The 19,008-nt window shown below is 36.4% G+C and overlaps 1 protein-coding gene across 1 annotated transcript in view; it reads left to right on the top strand.

The window, feature by feature from the left end:
• The window catches only part of stab1 (stabilin 1), a 93,428-nt gene extending 85,375 nt beyond the window's left edge, over window positions 1-8,053 (top strand). Inside the window, exons 66-69 of the mRNA XM_053484208.1 lie at window positions 3,158-3,271; window positions 3,667-3,816; window positions 6,075-6,182; window positions 6,302-8,053. Coding sequence (XP_053340183.1) covers window positions 3,158-3,271; window positions 3,667-3,816; window positions 6,075-6,182; window positions 6,302-6,364 — 435 coding nt within the window. The 3' untranslated portion in view covers window positions 6,365-8,053. The remainder of the gene's footprint in view (window positions 1-3,157; window positions 3,272-3,666; window positions 3,817-6,074; window positions 6,183-6,301) is intronic.
• The last annotated feature ends 10,955 nt before the right edge of the window (window positions 8,054-19,008 follow it).

The raw sequence follows: 19,008 nt of genomic DNA, 5'->3' as shown, positions 1-19,008 counted from the left end.
TGTTTGATGATCAGAAACATTTTGTGTGACAAACATGCAAAAGAATAAGAAATCATGAAGGGGCAAATAGTTTTTCACATCACTGTATATACATTTTAAGTCCTGTTTTACCTGTCCTATTTCAAAGGAATATTTTTTGTTAAGCCACACATTGACATATGAAACGTTCAAGCAACAACAACAACAAAAAAAAAACTTAAGGCATGAACCAGTGAGATTACATTCAGATGATAAGGCCAGTGATTAGTATACTGGTGATGCTAAATCCTGAGTAGTTGAAAATATATGAGGTTGCTGGTAATGTTTTCACATAATTATTATTTTTTTTAATTGTACACAAATCTTTTAATTTTAGGCAGCCTGTCACAGTAAAACAAATAAGGAAGAAGATTTGATGGGTAGTTCAAAACTTACACTATCACTCAAAAGTTTGGGATCACTTTCTAACTCCATGGTCATTTTAATTTGTATTTATTTACATTTACATTTAGGCATTTGGCGGACGCTCTTATCCAGAGCGACTTACATTTTTATCTTATTACACATCTGAGCAGTTGAGGGTTAAGGGCCTTGCTTAAGGGCCCAACAGTGGCAACTTGGTGGTTGTGGGGTTTGAACCTGGGATCTTCCGAACCGTAGTCCAATGCCTTAACCATTGAGCTACCCCTGGCCTTATTTCTACATTGTACAATGAAGGAGTCCAAAGTCTCTAATCCGAGGTGCTGTTAATTGGTGATTTTTAGGCTAAATTAACTTCTCCTTTGCAGCAGAGGTAAGTTTTGGTCTTGCCTTCCTGGGACGGTCTTTATTTTGGTGCTTAATGGGTTTTGCAAATGCACTTGACAATACTGTGTACTATTTAGAAAAGGCTGACATCTGTGTCTTAAAATAACAACTGACTGTTGTTGTTGTTGTTGTTACATAAATACCTAATTCCATATGTTTTGATGTATGGTCTTTAATTGTTGCAGAATGTAGAAAATAAATCACTAGACATAAACAAACACATTTGCAAGTGATCCCAAACATAGTGGTAATATAGTGGTATATATATATATATATATATATATATATATATATATATATATATATATATATATATGGCTTACTGTATATACTGTAGTATTTGTGTGTGTGTATACAGTATGTGTGTGGCCTGGACACTTTTTTTTCAAGTATTTTTATTGTGAAATGAAAGTGATTAAGTGATAAAGAATAATTTTAAGGCTACAGCAGAAGACAAAAAAAACTTTTTAAACATTCGCATGCTTCGAACTTTGTGGCAATAAGCTCTTACCTGTTCCAGCATGACTGTTAGCCTGTGCAGGAAACAAGGACCATACAAACATGGTTTGAAGAGTTTGGTGTAGAGGCACTTCAGTGAGAACAGAGAGTCCTCACCTCAACCTTACTGAACGTGGTTCGAAGTGATTGAATGTTGATTCAGAGCCAAGCCTTTAAGTCAGGCACAATGCTATTGTTTTGTACAACCAGCTCATATGGATGTGATGGTTGAGTGTCAACATATGTTTGCCCAAATAGTATGTATGTTTAATGTACTCACTTCAGCTAGCCCCCACTTAATTGTGGAGGCAACAAATTATAATTTGTTTTTAAAAAATCATTGCAATTTTGAAGCCTACATGCAATTTTTACACCCATAAAATCCAGATTCAGGAATAAAATCCAGGGAACTTCTTGAAGACTAGTAACAGATCAGGCTGCTGGGAGAATCTAGAAAGTTCAGAATTACTGCTGTGTACTTTAAAGATTTGTACTCATTTAATTGTGGTCAACGCATAATTCTGTATATATTTCATAGTTTTTTTTATGACTTAATAATAAAGAACTTATTTTCAATATTTTAGTTAGAAAGCCAGAGGAAACCTTAAGCATAATGGCTTGAGCTTATTTAAGGACCAGAGTTCATAGCATGTTTTAAATTGCAGGCAAACAGGGTAATGATACACAATCCTGATACTCAAAGTCAAAAACAGACAGGCTTAGTTCTCGAGGAAATAGCAGAGCAAATGACTTAAGCATGAAAGCTGTTTCTCAGTACCAAGAATGTAGGGAATTCTGAGGAGGAATGTTCTTGCAGTATTATCCTGAAAGAATGCAGGCACAGGTTCATAAGTACAAAAAGCAATCTAATCATTTCACATGTAGACTTTATTTGCTATGTTAATTCCTAGCAACATCCAGTCAAGCTAAAGTTACCATGGGATCAAGGCAACTTAGCCAATCGCCTATGATAAGCCAAAATGTTTCTCTGCATCAGGCATCTTCAGTGATGGTGCATAATCCGTGTTTTTTTAGAATCCTGTGTAAACTTAAGTGTTATTCATTAATTTATTCATCTTCAGTAACCACTTTTCCTGATGATGTCATGGTGGTTCCAGATCTAATTCTAGAAACACTTGGTGATACATGGGGATGCACCCTAAATGAGATGCAGGTCCATTATAGAGCACCATGTGGCCACTCAATCACCTTAAGGTGCAGTTAAGAATAGCTAATTCAGTTTGTGCCGTGTTTTGGGGAGGTAGAGATTTTCACAGTGAGGTTATATCCCATCCCTGAAATACTGAAGGAACTCTCAGTTGGAACTTTCAATTCCTTCAAGCACAGACAATTTAAGTTATTATTAAGTTAAGGTATTGTTTGCAGGTATCCGCAATATTTTCTGACAAACTTAGCTATCATTTGATCTACTGATACTCTTCTTGCAGCATATCAGGGTGATGAGAAAAGAATGGAAATAGTAAATACATTACACAGTGATGATGGAAGACCAGATCCACTTTATTGGGAACCTGTAAACCTGTACACCTGCACATTTATGCAGGTATTTACTTAGCCAATCTTGTGACGGCAAAGCAATGACACATGATTGGCTGACCAGATGGTTTACAGGTGTTTTGAATAAAGTGGACAGTGATTATATGTTTTCATATTAATGGCACTGGCTTGTGTTTCTCCCACGAGCTTCATGTCTGACCTTCAGGTTCCTATGGATTTTTGTTAGGTCGTGCAGGGTTCCAACCCTGTTTTGAAAGGAAACATAACAACTTGGATGAAACCCTGCAGACAGGGAGAATACATAGATTGGTAAAAAAAATTATGGTTATGGTTTAATTCCTGTTTATTTCTACAGGATTCCCTACCAATAAAATTGGTCAATAAAAGAACAATATTAATCTGGAATATTCCAGCTACTAACGGCTTGATCCACATCATTGAAGGACCGCTAAGAGCACCTCCTGTCGTTGTGAGTGTTCATTTATTTTCTTTTAAAATGACTTGTCTATGGCCTGCTATTCCAGTTTTTAGTTGCATGTTCATGTTCTACATTACAATTATTCATTATGCAGATTAATGCTAAGCAACTTACAAGTGAGACAGAATTCAAATAAAAGCCCAGGGTTGAGCAAGGGTTAAGGGCTATTAGTCACAACCATTATTTTAAATGCTAACTTGTCATTAACAGAAAACTACTGTTTTAATGAAGTTTAAAATGAAAAAAAAGGAACTGTATTAAAAACAATACTGAAATTTCTCTTTGTTTATTACATCATTTTCGGCTATTTATAGGACCTGTTTATAGGAATGAATTAGTATAGCTCTGAGCTGAGTTTTTTGTTTGTTTGTTTTAATAATTTTTAGGTGAATCCTCCTTCACATGTCCACTCGCAGTCAAGTGCACCCACTGTGACCGCCGTTTTGATGGTTATTGTTATTGGAAGCATAATTGCTGGCGTGGCATATTATTTCCTGAAACATAAGAATGATCCCTTTCGCTTCCAGTATTTTAAGGCAAGTGTGTTTACTTTGATTTTATGTCATGCTAAATGCAGCAAGGTCTGTATATTCTGCAAAGAATACGTGAAAGTGAAATTAGGAACAACATACTGTATAAGTTCTTGAAACTGCATAGCAACAATTGAACAGCAAAAATAAGATAAAAAGCCATTTTTGGACGTTCACTGATTTAGGGAAATTATTGTCTGCAGACACACATTGATGTCTATAACAAAACATTTTTGTTGAAAGTTTTTTATTCTTCTTTCAAGGTTTTGGGCTAGCACTAGTACTGGCTTTGCTACATTTGGAAACAATATTGCACTTTTACAAAAGTAATATTTAATGTCATATTTAATTTAAGAAAATTAATCTGATAGTTGACAAAACTCTCAGGAAACACAAGATAGTTATGTGTACAAGAAATATGAGATACATGCATACAACCTGTTTATTTTTGGTATGCCTGGTTATGTCCAATCTGAATTTAAATAAAGTTGTAACTTTGTGGGACTACAGGTGTACAGTATATGCTGTTGGTTAATACTTGACCTTATATTGTACATACAGTCATGTTCACAAGTTGTTACACCCTCTTTGTGTAAAAAAAATAATAAATAAAATAATTTGATTGTTGAGAGTCTCAGGGTTCTCATTAAAAATGAAGCCAAAAAAAAAAACAAAAAAAACCTGTGGGCAGTACTAAGTAGGTCTACCTCTAACATCAGTAAATTGAAGTAATGACTCAGTTTATGACTTAGTTTCTCACATTGTTGTGGAGGAATTTTGGCCAATCTTCTTCATAAGATTGCTTCAATTCATTGATGTTTTTGGGCATTGGCTTATACATAGCTCTTTTAAGGTCCCACCACAGCATTTCAGTTGGGTCGATGTCCGGACTTTGACCACGCCATTCCAAAACCTTTATTCTTTTATTTTTCAGCCATTCTGAAGTAGATTTACTGGTTAATTCAGATCAGTGTCCTGTTGCTTGACCCAGTTTTTACCAAGCTTTAGCTGTTGGACAGATGGCCTTACATTTGCATTCAGAATACTTTGGTAGACAAAGGTTCATTCAGTTAACTTAATGACTGCAAGGTGCCCAGGTCCAGCTTTAAAGCTGCAAAACAAGCCCAAATCATCACCCCTCCACCGTCATCCTTAGCTGTGGGTATGAGGTGTTTCTGCTGAAATGCTGTAAGCTTTCCTCGAACATGCTGTTGGACATTAAGGACAAACAGCTCCACGTTGGTATTATCTGTCTATAAGACATTATTCAAAAAGTCTTACAGTTTGTTTAGATGCAGTTTTGCTTATGTGTTCTTTTTATACATGAACTGCCTTCTTCTGGCAATTCTTTTAAGCAAACTGTACTTATTCTGTCTTCTTCTAATTGTGCTGTCATGGACTTTAACATTTAAATTTCTCATTGCTCAGTAAGGCATGTAGCTCTTGGGTTGATTAGCAGCACCTGGCTGCAACTTACCCTCTTAAATCTTGTGGAAGCAGTAAATGGGTACTTAGTATGGCCAACATTTTTTTTCTTTTTGACTTTATTTTTGCAAAATAAATAATGGCACAGAGGAAAAAAAAATATTTTGTTGTTCATCATAGGTTGTATTTGCCTAATAATAAGACATGCTATGATCAGATGATTTTTTTTTTAGATGTTATTATTTTTTTAACTAAAAAAGAAACATAGAACTAACTATTTGACTTTTGAACATTGTACATGTATTTTGGTAAGTTTCTTTCTTTAAAAACTTAAGTGAGGTGGATGATGAATTGTTAACTAAAGAAACCAACATTATCAACTATCAATAATAATAAATAAATTGTATTTTTACATGACCACGAACACAACTGCAGGGTGATTTAGACATTAAACAGAACTGTGGCTGGTAAAGTTGGTGAATAGTGTTGCTGAGAGTAGACCTAACCAACTGAAGCAACCTCAGATCATAACACCGCCTGCAGTGGCTTGTACAATGGACATTTTACATGAAGGGTGTATCGCCTCCCTTCTTGCCCTAATGCACTCATCGTGACCGCATTTCTTCCACAAAGTTGATGATGAACCAAGCACTTCTCTTCCAGTGTTTGATGTGTTATAGTTTCTTAACACTGTTTCAGTAACTTTAAAGCTTCTTAGTTATTTTTTAATTAATATGGCTTTAATAACTTTTTATTCATGAGGGTTTCTTGTTTTAAGAAATGTAATTAAATGTGTTTGACTACACCACAGTTGATTATTGTATACTTGCTATTAACAGAATGATGATGAAGATGGTACCTCCACTAAAGCCAGTGGCAATCCTGCTATCGTGTCCATCCCAAACCCTTTATACAGTGGCTACAGGGCATTCGCTGAGCCTTTTGGGGTATCTGCTTACACATCTTTGCTTATCACGACTATATAACATTTAATACAAAACACTTGATTTCCATGAAACCTGCAGTTGATTATCGTAACCCTCAGGTCTTCTCTCTTTGTTTTTAGGAAGGAGAACAATGTGAATCACCAGCCTCGGTTGCAGCAAACACACCAAATCTCCTTGACTGACCCCCAGTCATTCTGTTTTTTTAAACAATGTTTCATTTAAAATTTTGCTAAGATTTCTTTAAAATATGGTGTCTAAGCCTAAAATTATCTCTGTTCAATCAGTAAAACCTTGCAGATGAAGAACTAGCGTTACATTACCTTTGTTGTGTTTATCCAAATCGACTTACATTTGAGGCATGATATAATTTAAGAACAAAGCTGAGTAGTTGATGGTTAGTGTTCTTACTTAAAAACAAGACAGAGTTTCTATCAGTTCTCAAACAGTAACACTGATTTGTATCTAAAACCAAAACTTTGCAACTGATCACCAGCGATTCAACAGCATGGAGATGTGATTTTGTTATAATGGAAAACAAGTTGTATATGTTATTTACATAACTGTCAAAAAAATAAAAACCTACTTAAATTTTAAAAAGATTAGTTTAAAACAAAAAGATTAATTATTCAGCAGTTCATTGTAAAAAAACAAACAAAAAAAAAAAACATTCAGTTTGGAACCATAAAAAAGTTACAATGATAATATAAATGCTAGCCTCTTTTTTTTTATTCAGATGTATAAGCTGCAAAGTTTATATTTTGTTTGATTGTAATCATTCACTACAGTGCTGTCTTTGTGCTGTTGAAATTTCTAATGAGGCTCACAGATTAGTTGGTTGTATGGATTTCTATTCCCAACCCACCGAATTCTAATGCCAATCCACATTGCTAAAATATACCAGTCCATAAAAAAAAATTTATATGAAAGGTGTTTTTTAGACATATTAAAAAATCATATAAAAATAATAAAATCATATTATGTAAAATATTATACACATGATTACAGAAGAATGGGTGTAATCAGAATTTCACATGATTACACACATTTTTCTGTAATCATGTGTATAAATAGGAACATAGACTGCTACATTGCATATGCTTGCCAAATTTAACACAAACTACTTCAGTGGCTGCAATGATTATTTGCCCAAATATAGTACCACTATTAGCCCATAATTAGTATAAGAACAAAGACCCATCAATATAATAATTTTCACCCTCCATAATTAGCCAAAATGTGTTGCTCAGGGTTACTTCTGAGCTAATCCCACTAGTTTGATGATGGTGCATTTTCGGCAGCTGCTGACTGGCAGTGTTAATGATCACCATTTGGCCATGTGTTACTTTATAACACTAACAGATTGCTGTCTGGAAAACTTGGCTGACCCAAAATGTCACACTTCAGCTGTAATTTGAGAGAGCTGGCAGATTAGTTTGCCTGCTTGCGTATTCATTGGCATATATCAGGGTAAGGCTTTGACCTTATTCACTGTAAAATGAGATGTGTACAAAAATGAAAACATACTCAGGCATACTTTGAATTCTGATGTAATTTACAATGGTATGTTTGCCAGAGAATCATTGTTGGACTCTAAACCATTAACTGCTACGGTTTGTTCTTGATAAAGATTCTGTCTCATCTCCGAGGTGTTAAGAATAAAATCATCAAATGGTTAAAAATGTCTTCAAAATGTCTCTTAAGCCAAGTAAAAAGAAGGACAACTACATCGACTCTTTTATGCTTTTAGATACAGTGATTATCCACATAAAATGCTACTGTAAATGCACTCTGTGATCACTGAAACCAGTTTAGCCTATTACATGTGAAACACAGCTGACAAATAAAAAGCTTCTCAGTGCATTACAATATAAAGCATGCACTACATGCCCTTCATGTCCATGCACAAAAGACACTCAATGTTGGTTTTAACACTGAACTTGATACAGTGAATAGCTGCTCTAAATAAACATAAAATATATATCATAGCGAATGGTAGGGAACAGATAACCTATACCCAGTGACACATCCACCATGTGCTGCAAAGAAAACCACAGGAATTAAAATTAGCATATTAAATGTGATACAGCACCCAGATTTAGTCTGGCTAACTGGAAATGCGTTTGACTACAATGGCGAACTCATGTAGTTGAAATTTTATCAAGATCTAATCAAGAAACAAGAGACCTGAAACAGCTTTAAATAATTTTACTGAATCTTTGCTAAACAAGCCTATATGCTTTGTGTGGTTTATAAAAACTGTTATCTCTCAGGATAAATTTCATTGCTCAAAGTCAAATCACAAACTCACGTTTCACTAACCTTACATTCTCAATTCCCTCATTGCTTTTTTTTTTTTCAGTGTGCATACAGTGATAAATAGCAATATTATTCTCTGCCTACTGCAGTCGAAATTATAAAAACTGTCTTTTTTTATTTTGAAATTAGCACATCCAATAAGTAAAATGTGTGAGGAATCAAACTGGGACTTGGGATAAAATTTGTCTTTTACACGAAGGTGTAAAACCGATTGACATTTACACAAGGCTTACACAAACTCTTCTTCCTCAGTAAAACGTGAATAGTGCAAATTTTTTAAAGAAGGCCGTACGTCCGTCAATAATGACCAAACTACCAAACTAATCCAGGCCTTTGTTCCTAGCCCTATCTGTCAGTGTCACCAGCTTTCTGACAGACAGGCAACAGCTAGTGAGACTGGGAAAATTAATGTCCAACAGCCGCACCACCAACACTGGCAGCCCCCAGGGATGCGTTCTCACCTCTGACTCTCCCTCTACAAAATGTCTGCACCTCTGCAGGTCCTTCTGTCATGCTTCTGAATTTACAGACGACACTAAAATCAATCTCATCCAGTGCGGTGACGAAAAGACACGTTTGAAACAATGGAGATGATTGTAAACTTCAGGAGAAACCACCCTGCACTTCCTGCACATTGACTCCTTTGTTAAAAAGGCCCATCAGAGGTTGTATTTTCTTCACCAGCTAAAGAAGTTCAACCTGTCACAGGAGCTGCTCACACAGTTCTACTCAGCTGTCATTGAATCTGTCCTATGCACTTCAATAACTGTTTGGTTTAGCTCAACTACTAAATCAGACACCAGAAGACTACAAAGGACAGTTCTAACTGCGCTCCCCTGCCCACCCTTCAAGAACTGCATACATCCAGAGAAATAAAAAGGGCTCACAATATCACTTTGGACCCCCACTTCAAAGCTACCTTTGTTTTTTGTTTGTTTTTTTAGAATTTTTGCCGCCTGGTTGGCACTACAGGCACTAATCTCAGAGAATCACAAAATGTGAATTGGCATTGTCCTGCTTGAAAATGCATAGATATTTCTAAGTAAAGATGGTGTTCGGGTGGTAGCATATGTTGCTCCAAAAAGAACACATTTGATACACAATTTATCCATGCCACAGGCACTTGTAACCCCCCACTGATACCTGATGGATTTTGGACCTGATGCTGATAACAGCTCCGATGGCGCTTTTATTTTTTGACCCAGAGAATATGACAGCAGTTGTTTCCAAAAACTATTCGAAATGTTGCCTTATCTTATATGAGACAAAGTCCAACAAAGTTTTTGACACCTCTGGATAGTATGGCTTCAATTCATTATGCAGCAACAATTCAATATGCAGCAACAAATAGTGTTAATGTACAGTGGAACCTTGGATTGCGAGTAACTTGGTCTGCAATTATTTTGCAAGATGAGCAACATATTTTAATAAATTTTAATATGATAGATGAGCGAGGTCTAGACATATGAGTAGTATGCATGCGCTTTGTCTGCCGAGTGTCATGTGATCCCAACTGAGCCAATGGTTCTTCTTTCTCTCGCATGCGCACAAGTGTTTCCTGACAGAGCAGTGTTTACATTAATGTGTGTGTCTTTCTGCGTGCACTCTCGTGTGTGTGTGTGTGTGAAAGTCATCCTACTCGTCCTCTGCAACTGATCCAGAATGCAGCAGCACGTCTCATTTTTAACCTCCCCAAGTTCTCCCACACCACCCCACTCCTCCGCTCCCTGCACTGGCTTCCTGTAGCTGCCCGCATCAAATTCAAAACACTGATGCTTGCCTACAAAGCTAAAAATGGCCCAACACCCACTTACCTCTCTGCGCTAATTACACCACGCACTGCACCACGTTCCCTCCGATTCTCCAGCACTGCTCGCCTCATCCCACCATCTCTCAGGGATCGAGGGCGGCATTCATCCAGGCTCTTTTCTGTTCTGGCACCTAGGTGATGGAATGAATTTTCCTCTAGATGTTGGCCACTAAAAAAAGTTGCCACTGTTGGGCCCTTGAGCAAGGCCCTTAACCCTCAACTGCTCAGATGTGTAATGAGATGAAAATGTAAGTCGCTCTGGATAAGAGCGTCTGCCAAATGCCTAAATGTCAATGTAGATGTTCGTACATCAGAGACTTTGACTATCTTTAAACGACGACTCAAGACTCATCTGTTTCTCCAGTACTTGGACTAACCCCCCCCCCGGAAAAAAAAACAAAAAACCCTCTTCTTAGTTGTGTTGGACTAATGGCACTAAGTTATTAACCTAGTTAACCCAGTGTAAGTATGTATCCAATTATGTAAACATTAAAGCACTTTTTGTAAGTCGCTCTGGATAAGAGCGTCTGCCAAATGCCTAAATGTAAATGTAAATGTAATGTACACAGTAGCCTCCCTCCATCCTCCTTTCCCCTCTCGTCTTACTTCAGCTTCTCACACATACAGTACAGTGGAACTTTGGATTACAAGTAATTCGTCCCGGAAGCGGGCTCATTCAAAACACTCATAGACCAAATCAAATTTCCCCATAAGAAATAATGGAAACCCAAATTAATAATTCCATAGCCTCAAAAAATAAATACATAAAAATAATTAACACAAAATAATATTAAGTAAAAATAAAACAAATTAACCTGCACTTTACCTTAAAAAAGTAAAAATAAATCCTGACAGATAAGTGTTTCCGTTTGTGCGCGCAGGCGCTGTGTGTGTGCGTGTGAATCTAAAGTAAGCTCCCCTCTCCCCCTTCTCGTCTTACACAGTTACCCTTTCCACTCTTTTCACACACACCTGCACAAAACGTGTAACCTGCACATTAACCTGCACTTTACCTTTGAAAAGAATTGCAACAGGGCAGTGTCTCTGTGTAGAGCAGAGAGAAAGTGTGTGTGTGTCTGTAAAGTAGGAGAAGTCTGTGTGCGTGTGTGGCACGGTGTCTAATGATGGTGTCACACAGACACAGAGCAGGCTGAGCCTTGAGCAGAGAGAAAAAATGGATTTTTAACCTCTTTAATGAGACTTGTTTTTGCTTTACATGGGTGATGTACACACACGCACACACACATGGTCACAGTGTTGTAGTAAATAGTATACACTTGCACGGATGTCCCGGCATAGGAAGATGATTTCCCACAATTTCGCAGCACAAGAGAGAAAAAAAACTTTGGCTCAGTTGTGATCACGTGACGCTTGGCATCAAAAACAAGTAGCACATGCATTATACATGATACTCAGTGCTCGTAAACCAAGACTTGTTTGTTTTCCAAGCCAAAATTTATTAAAATTCTTTGCTCGTCTTGCGGAACACACGCAAATCGCGTTTTACTGTATTTGTAAATACAGCAACAAATGCTGTTAAAGCCCACATCATGATATTCACTACAGAAATATTATGGTTTTAAGACACATTGTCTGAGGTATCGGAAATCACACATATTTTAAAGTGGTTTCTGGCCCTGCCCTTATGCATGACAAAAGTAACTAGGCATTAAAAAAATGGCAATAAAGTCCACAAATTGTACATGTACCTTATTTTATAAGTAAATTAAAGCAAATCTTTAAATTTTAATGTAGGTACCGGTGGGGGCAAGGGAAGGAATGCACAGTCCTCTAATGGAAGTTGTTTGGGATATAACTAAGATAGGTTATTACTAACCTTAACCCTCCTTGCTCTGGAAGGACCAGGCCTTTCAATAAAACCCATTGTATACAATAACATAATTGGTTGACCTGTTTAACAGCACTTGTTTCCCATCTCAATTCCTAAGTCACATTCATTTTAGTCTTAAAAAGCACTATATAAATAAAATGGAACCGAATTGAAATTTGCCCTGTCCCAACGTTTTTGCAATCAACAACAAAATAATAATAGATTTTTGTTTTTATTGTCAATTTCCATACTGTCCCAACTTTTTTGGAATTAGGTTTAAAATCTAGCTGACTCCAATAAGCACAACCCTTTAGCCAATTAGAACTAATTAGTGAAATTACCCATTTTTTGCACAGGAAGAACCATAATACATGGCATATGTTGTCTTAATATTTTTGTTTACCACTGTCATGGGTATTGTATAAAGAAATACATTTTTTTAGTTTTTAACTTTCACAAGTGTGTTCTGTTATTCTGCACAAAAGTACCGGTTTGGCTTGAATGCCCCTTGTAATTTGTTTACTGTTTATTGAGGTTTATTAGCTTACATATCTCTTTAGCATCCCAAGAGTAATGGTCCATGTATCCACTTACAGTTCTTGATCAAAACATCTAAGTACATGAAAAATGCCTTTGTTGGGTTTAGGTTTAATACAAAGCACATTTGGCAGAAGGAGGGAAAACACTTCTAAGAAAAAGTGCATTCTTGGAAGCCAAAGCTCAAGATCGATTAATGGTGAAGCAGATTGCAGCAAGTGGGTGTGGGGTGAAAAGAGATACGCTTTCCTTAGACCATCACTGCATTTTTTCTCTCTCAGTCTGCAAGGTTTAAAGGCCAACTTTCAGCAGGGTTATCTTCCATGTGATTTTGCCTTTTCTGTAGTGAAGTTTCCTGCAAATCTCTATAGTCTATAGACAATAACAGTATGTAACATTTAATAATATTATTGTTAACCCATAAAACAAGACATTCCATGAATGCTTATATTACATGGCCAACTGTGGTACCCCTAGTGAGCAAGATCAATTGTATAATTTTCCCAAGAGCATCTTTTTAAAAAGAATCCAAAACTTTGATTTGCAGTCCATCTGAATCAATAAGAGAGCATGGTAACATGATGCAGACAAATATATGCATATAGGCTTATATTGGATATATTTTTATTCAAATACTAATTAGAAAATACCAATGCAGTATATGTACTTTTTCCAGCAACTGTATGTTGTTGTGCACAGAATTTCAATTGCCACTCGAATTTGATTGATTACATTAAATTTGATTGATTACAATGAAATAAATTGATTCATTTTGAACCATCAGTGAGCTGAAGAGACTGACCACAAACAAAAATTGATTTTAGTATTCGAGTAATAACAGGAACAAGAACATATGATCTGATCTGACCATGAATAATTGAACAATTTTGGGTTTACCACTAATTTTTTCTGCTCACCATTTTGGTATACATCAATCATTGTTTTCATCTGTCAAAAGAATCAGGCTCAAGAACTGTGAAGGCATTTTTGATGCTGATCTGGCCTTTCTGTTCTTGAGTGTTACCAATTATTTGCACCTTAAAATACATTAAACCCAGTTTTTACATTTACACAGACATCTCTTATTTGCAAAGTTTATCAATGATACATTTACAGTGTTAAAATATTAAGACAGCATATGGCATGTATTATAATTCTCCCTGTGCACTTAAAAGTGGATCGACACTTAATAGTTGGAGTCTATCGGGTTAAAGAATTGTGCTAATTAGATTCATTTGGTGTAGTTAATAGATGGAACAAATATGTAACAGGACTTTTACTTTCTGAAGCCGGGGTGTCCACCTCTGCACAAAAATTGCGAAAACTAGGGAATTCTCAAGTGAACTTCTGTGGCAAATTTCTGTACATGATCTTCAGAAATCAATCAAGCAGGCACAGATTAAACAAGTGACACTAGAGTACTAAAGATGTGTTTTATGTACTCTATGCCCACCTAGATCCAGCATGTTTTTAAGAAAAAAGACTTTATTTGATGTACAGAAATTGCATTACATAAAATAAATGATTCTTATTTGTCTCCAAATTGACATGGCTAAATGTTGTAAGAGTTTTTTCTTACCCAAGGAAAGAGTTCCATGATTATCCATGTTACTTGTTATCCATAGTGGTCTTCCAAGTATTTTGGCCTTGCAAATTCAACAATCTCCTTTATTTATCACAAAATAATGAGCAAGCATGCAGGCAGCATGGTGGCTTAGTGGTTAGCACTGTCGCCTTGCACCTTGAAAAAGGTGGGTTTCCTCCCACAGTCCAAAGACATGCAGCTTGGACTAATTGGCATTCCCAAAGTGCCCGTTAGTGTGTGAATGTATGTATGTTTGTGTGCCCCTTTCCAGGGTAGTGTTGATTTCGTCAATGAAAAAATAATGACAAAAATTATTAGTTGATGACCTTTTTCCTACAGTACGACTAAGACGAGATGATTATGAGATAAAATGTCACGGATATCAATGAAAGGTGACAGTGATGAAATCAGCATGCAGTATTGTTGATGAAAAAAAGACAAGACTAAAATGTGGTTCAAAATAATAAAAACTAATAAAAACTGTCTGTATTTTCATCAACATTTAATTTTTGACACAATCCACAGCAATACAGTGTTCATTTATTATGGCACAAGCAGCAGTATTTCCCGGAGCACAGCGCTGCCTCTTTGTTGTAATTATGGTTTGTTATATGTGATGTATTTTATTTTATTTTATAGCTTAACCGTTAAAAATAGCAGATAAAATTAACATAAGTCCGGGGGGACCCCACCTAGTATAGGCTCCAGTTCCCCTGTAACCCTATATACAGGATAAAGTGGAATAAATGTAATGAGTAATGAGCAAACATTTCACATCTGGCCTCAAAATCACTTATCAGTCAGTTGTACAATTATTTTTGAATCTGTAAAAATGGAGGAATTATGTAAAAAGGGTTGTAACAGCTTATGCAATGTTTTTTTCCTTTTAAAACAATTGAAATAAACCAGAAAATATACCCTTCAATCACCTCTTAATTGCTTCATTTGAAATTCAATGTGGTGTTATACAGATGCATAAAATGAAAAACGTTTCATTGATATTAGTCTTAAATTAGACTTTGATTTTCTAAAGTCATCTTAAAACAATGTACTTAGTATCAGTACTAAGTAGTACATTGACCCAACTACAGTATATGACATCTAATATTATACAAATTGTATAATAATTATACAAATTATTAAATCTCTGTGGTCATGATTAAATGTTCCACAAAAAGTTTCTTTTTTCAGTTAAAGCCTATTAATCAGGGAAGTTTATTGTATACCTAATTGTGCAACAGAAATATTTGTTTTTCTGCACAAGAAACATGCTTTTTTTTTTTCATTACAAATCTTTCACTTCTGTTGACCCTGTTAAATGCCTGCTAAAAGCTAAGGGGGTGATGATGGTCATATTTTCTAAGCAATCAGGTCATCATCAAAAATACATTTGGAAATTAGTTTAGATTAGAGATTAGGTATAAACATTTTCAGCCTGATCTGTTGCTGAGAAACAACAAAATTAACTTCACCACATAGATGTCTATCACCACTAACTGTAAAGATCTTCAGAATGCTCTACTGAATGTAAGGGTTATTTTTCAAGGTTGCATGCAAATCAATGCCCCCAATCACTGATTGGGCTTCACCCCACTAGAACTCATTTATATGTAAAAGCTATATTGTAAATATTTAAAACATGTTTTAAATATTTGATAATGATAAGACTCTTCTGTGTATTTTCAAGCTAATTTTTATAAAGATTTACCAAAATCTTATGAATAGATTTCTAGGCCTCTCATACTACACAGACAGAGCCAAATGGCAGGGCTGACAGAATCAGGGGGAAATTAATTATGGTGGCATCATTGGGTAAATGTGAGTTGGCTGATTAACAGGAGAAGTCCAGTTTCATGTCTCCAGCACCTTTGATGCCTGGATCCCAATAATGTTGTAATTGTATATAAAAAATGAAAAAATGCTTTTTTAAAAGAATTTTTAGCTCACCTCAGAACCTTACAGCACTTCTTGATGGAACCAGAAACAATAGTAGGATACCTACTAATATAAAGTTTTTTCAGCCTTTGGATGAAAATAAACATCTTGCATTTGACCTATATATAAGAACGAATTTCTAAAATGCACAACTATAAACAATATATTTTGCGTTCTTTAAAGCAGTCCTTTTTAATCTGCTTCTTTTTGTTTGAATTAAGCAGGTTTTGTATGGTGTTAGGTTTACCTTTGTAATTCAATAAGAATGCTTTAAATATGATAGCCATTTCCACACAAAATGCCATCTTACCTGTGAGGTTTTTCTTTTGTGATTTGTCTTGGCAGCCCTACTATGAAGCCTGTACTTGAATGTATGACTGTAGATTAAATCCATAGGTTAGATGTCTTTTATAGAATGTTAATCATCTCACCTCACCTTGTCAGGTTGAAGACACTTTTAAATACTTTTAATTCTTTTTAGCATAATTTTTATGTTTTAGCAAGATAACAACTCTCATTGCAGAAAAATGGTCACTATATATGGCAGGTTAATTACAATAATAATTTTATTTAAACACGGCCTTGATATTCCTTAAAGGTGCCTGTGTAAATGTTGAAATGGCCAGGCTGGTTATATGTTTTTTAGCATGCATTTTGTTTTGACATCAAAATATGAATGAGACGTTTGATCATTTCACCCACCAGCTTTCATTTTCTGATTTTACATCTGGATTAAACAGCTTATAATATGGCACTAATTTTTTTAAGTGATTAAAAAGAATGTGACTGATAGGGGCCTTCGAGGAGCGCAGTGGTAAAGTGCTCGCCCCGGGTGATGCTGTTTTCCTCTCACAGCCGGAGGCACAGAGAGAGCTGATTGGCCGAGCTCTCTCAGGGGGGCGGGATGAGAGGTACTTCCGCTCCCACATTAATCACGGCTCTACAGCCAATCAGGGGCATTTGTGAGCTCGCGCACGTGGAAAAAGCAGCTAGCGCCTAACGGTGCGTGAGCGAGCAGTTCGAAAAGATGCGGTCGGCTGACGTCACGCGGTTCAGAGGAAACACGTGATAGTCTTCGCCCTTCCGGCTGAATGGTAGTAATAGCCTTAATGTGGGAGCCCCCTAGTGACGGGGAGGAATTGGCCACGACTAAATTAGGGGAGAAAATTGGAAAAAAAAAAAAAAAAAAAAAAATATATATATATATATATATATTATATACAGTGGTGTGAAAAACTATTTGCCCCCTTCCTGATTTATTATTCTTTTGCATGTTTGTCACACAAAATGTTTCTGATCATCAAACACATTTAACTATTAGTCAAAGATAATATAATTGAACAAAAAATGCAGTTTTTAAATTATGGTTTTTATTATTTAGGGAGAAAAAAAATCCAAACCTACATGGCCCTGTGTGAAAAAGTGATTGCCCCCCTTGTTAAAAAATAACTTAACTGTGGTTTATCACACATAAGTTCAATTTCTGTAGTCACCCCCAGGCCTGATTACTGCCACACCTGTTTCAGTCAAGAAATCACTTAAATAGGAGCTACCTGACACAGAGAAGTAGACCAAAAGCACCTCAAAAGCTAGACATCATGCCAAGATCCAAAGAAATTCAGGAACAAATGAGAACAAAAGTAATTGAGATCTATCAGTCTGGTAAAGGTTATAAAGCCATTTCTAAAGCTTTGGGACTCCAGCGAACCACAGTGAGAGCCATTATCCACAAATGGCAAAAACATGGAACAGTGGTGAACCTTCCCAGGAGTGGCCAGCCGACCAAAATTACCCCAAGAGCGCAGAGACAACTCATCCGAGAGGCCACAAAAGACCCCAGGACAACATCTAAAGAACTGCAGGCCTCACTTGCCTCAATTAAGGTCAGTGTTCACGACTCCACCATAAGAAAGAGACTGGGCAAAAACGGCCTGCATGGCAGATTTCCAAGGCGCAAACCACTTAAGCAAAAAGAACATTAAGGCTCGTCTCAATTTTGCTAAAAAACATCTCAATGATTGCCAAGACTTTTGGGAAAATACCTTGTGGACCGACGAGACAAAAGTTGAACTTTTTGGAAGGTGCGTGTCCCGTTACATCTGGCGTAAAAGTAACACAGCATTTCAGAAAAAGAACATCATACCAACAGTAAAATATGGTGGTGGTAGTGTGATGGTCTGGGGTTGTTTTGCTGCTTCAGGACCTGGAAGGCTTGCTGTGATAGATGGAACCATGAATTCTACTGTCTACCAAAAAATCCTGAAGGAGAATGTCCGGCCATCTGTTCGTCAACTCAAGCTGAAGCGATCTTGGGTGCTGCAGCAGGACAATGACCCATAACACACCAGCAAATCCACCTCTGAATGGCTGGAGAAAAACAAAATGAAGACTTTGGAGTGGCCTAGTCAAAGTCCTGACCTGAATCCTATTAAGATGTTGTGGCATGACCTTAAAAAGGCGATTCATGCTAGAAAACCCTCAAATAAAGCTGAATTACAACAATTCTGCAAAGATGAGTGGGCCAAAATTCCTCCAGAGCGCTGTAAAAGACTTGTTGCAAGTTATCGCAAACACTTGATTGCAGTTATTGCTGCTAAGGATGGCCCAACCAGTTATTAGGTTCAGGGGGCAATTACTTTTTCACACAGGGCCATGTAGGTTTGGATTTTTTTTTCTCCCTAAATAATAAAAACCATCATTTAAAAACTGCATTTTGTGTTTACTTGTGTTATCTTTGACTAATAGTTAAATGTGTTTGATGATCAGAAACATTTTGTGTGACAAACATGCAAAAGAATAAGAAATCAGGAAG

Source organism: Clarias gariepinus, chromosome 23 (genome assembly GCF_024256425.1).
Source record: "Clarias gariepinus isolate MV-2021 ecotype Netherlands chromosome 23, CGAR_prim_01v2, whole genome shotgun sequence".
In the NCBI taxonomy this organism is placed as follows: domain Eukaryota; kingdom Metazoa; phylum Chordata; class Actinopteri; order Siluriformes; family Clariidae; genus Clarias; species Clarias gariepinus.
The sequence above is the reverse complement of the archived record's forward strand: the minus strand, read 5'-3'. Positions and strand labels throughout refer to the sequence as shown.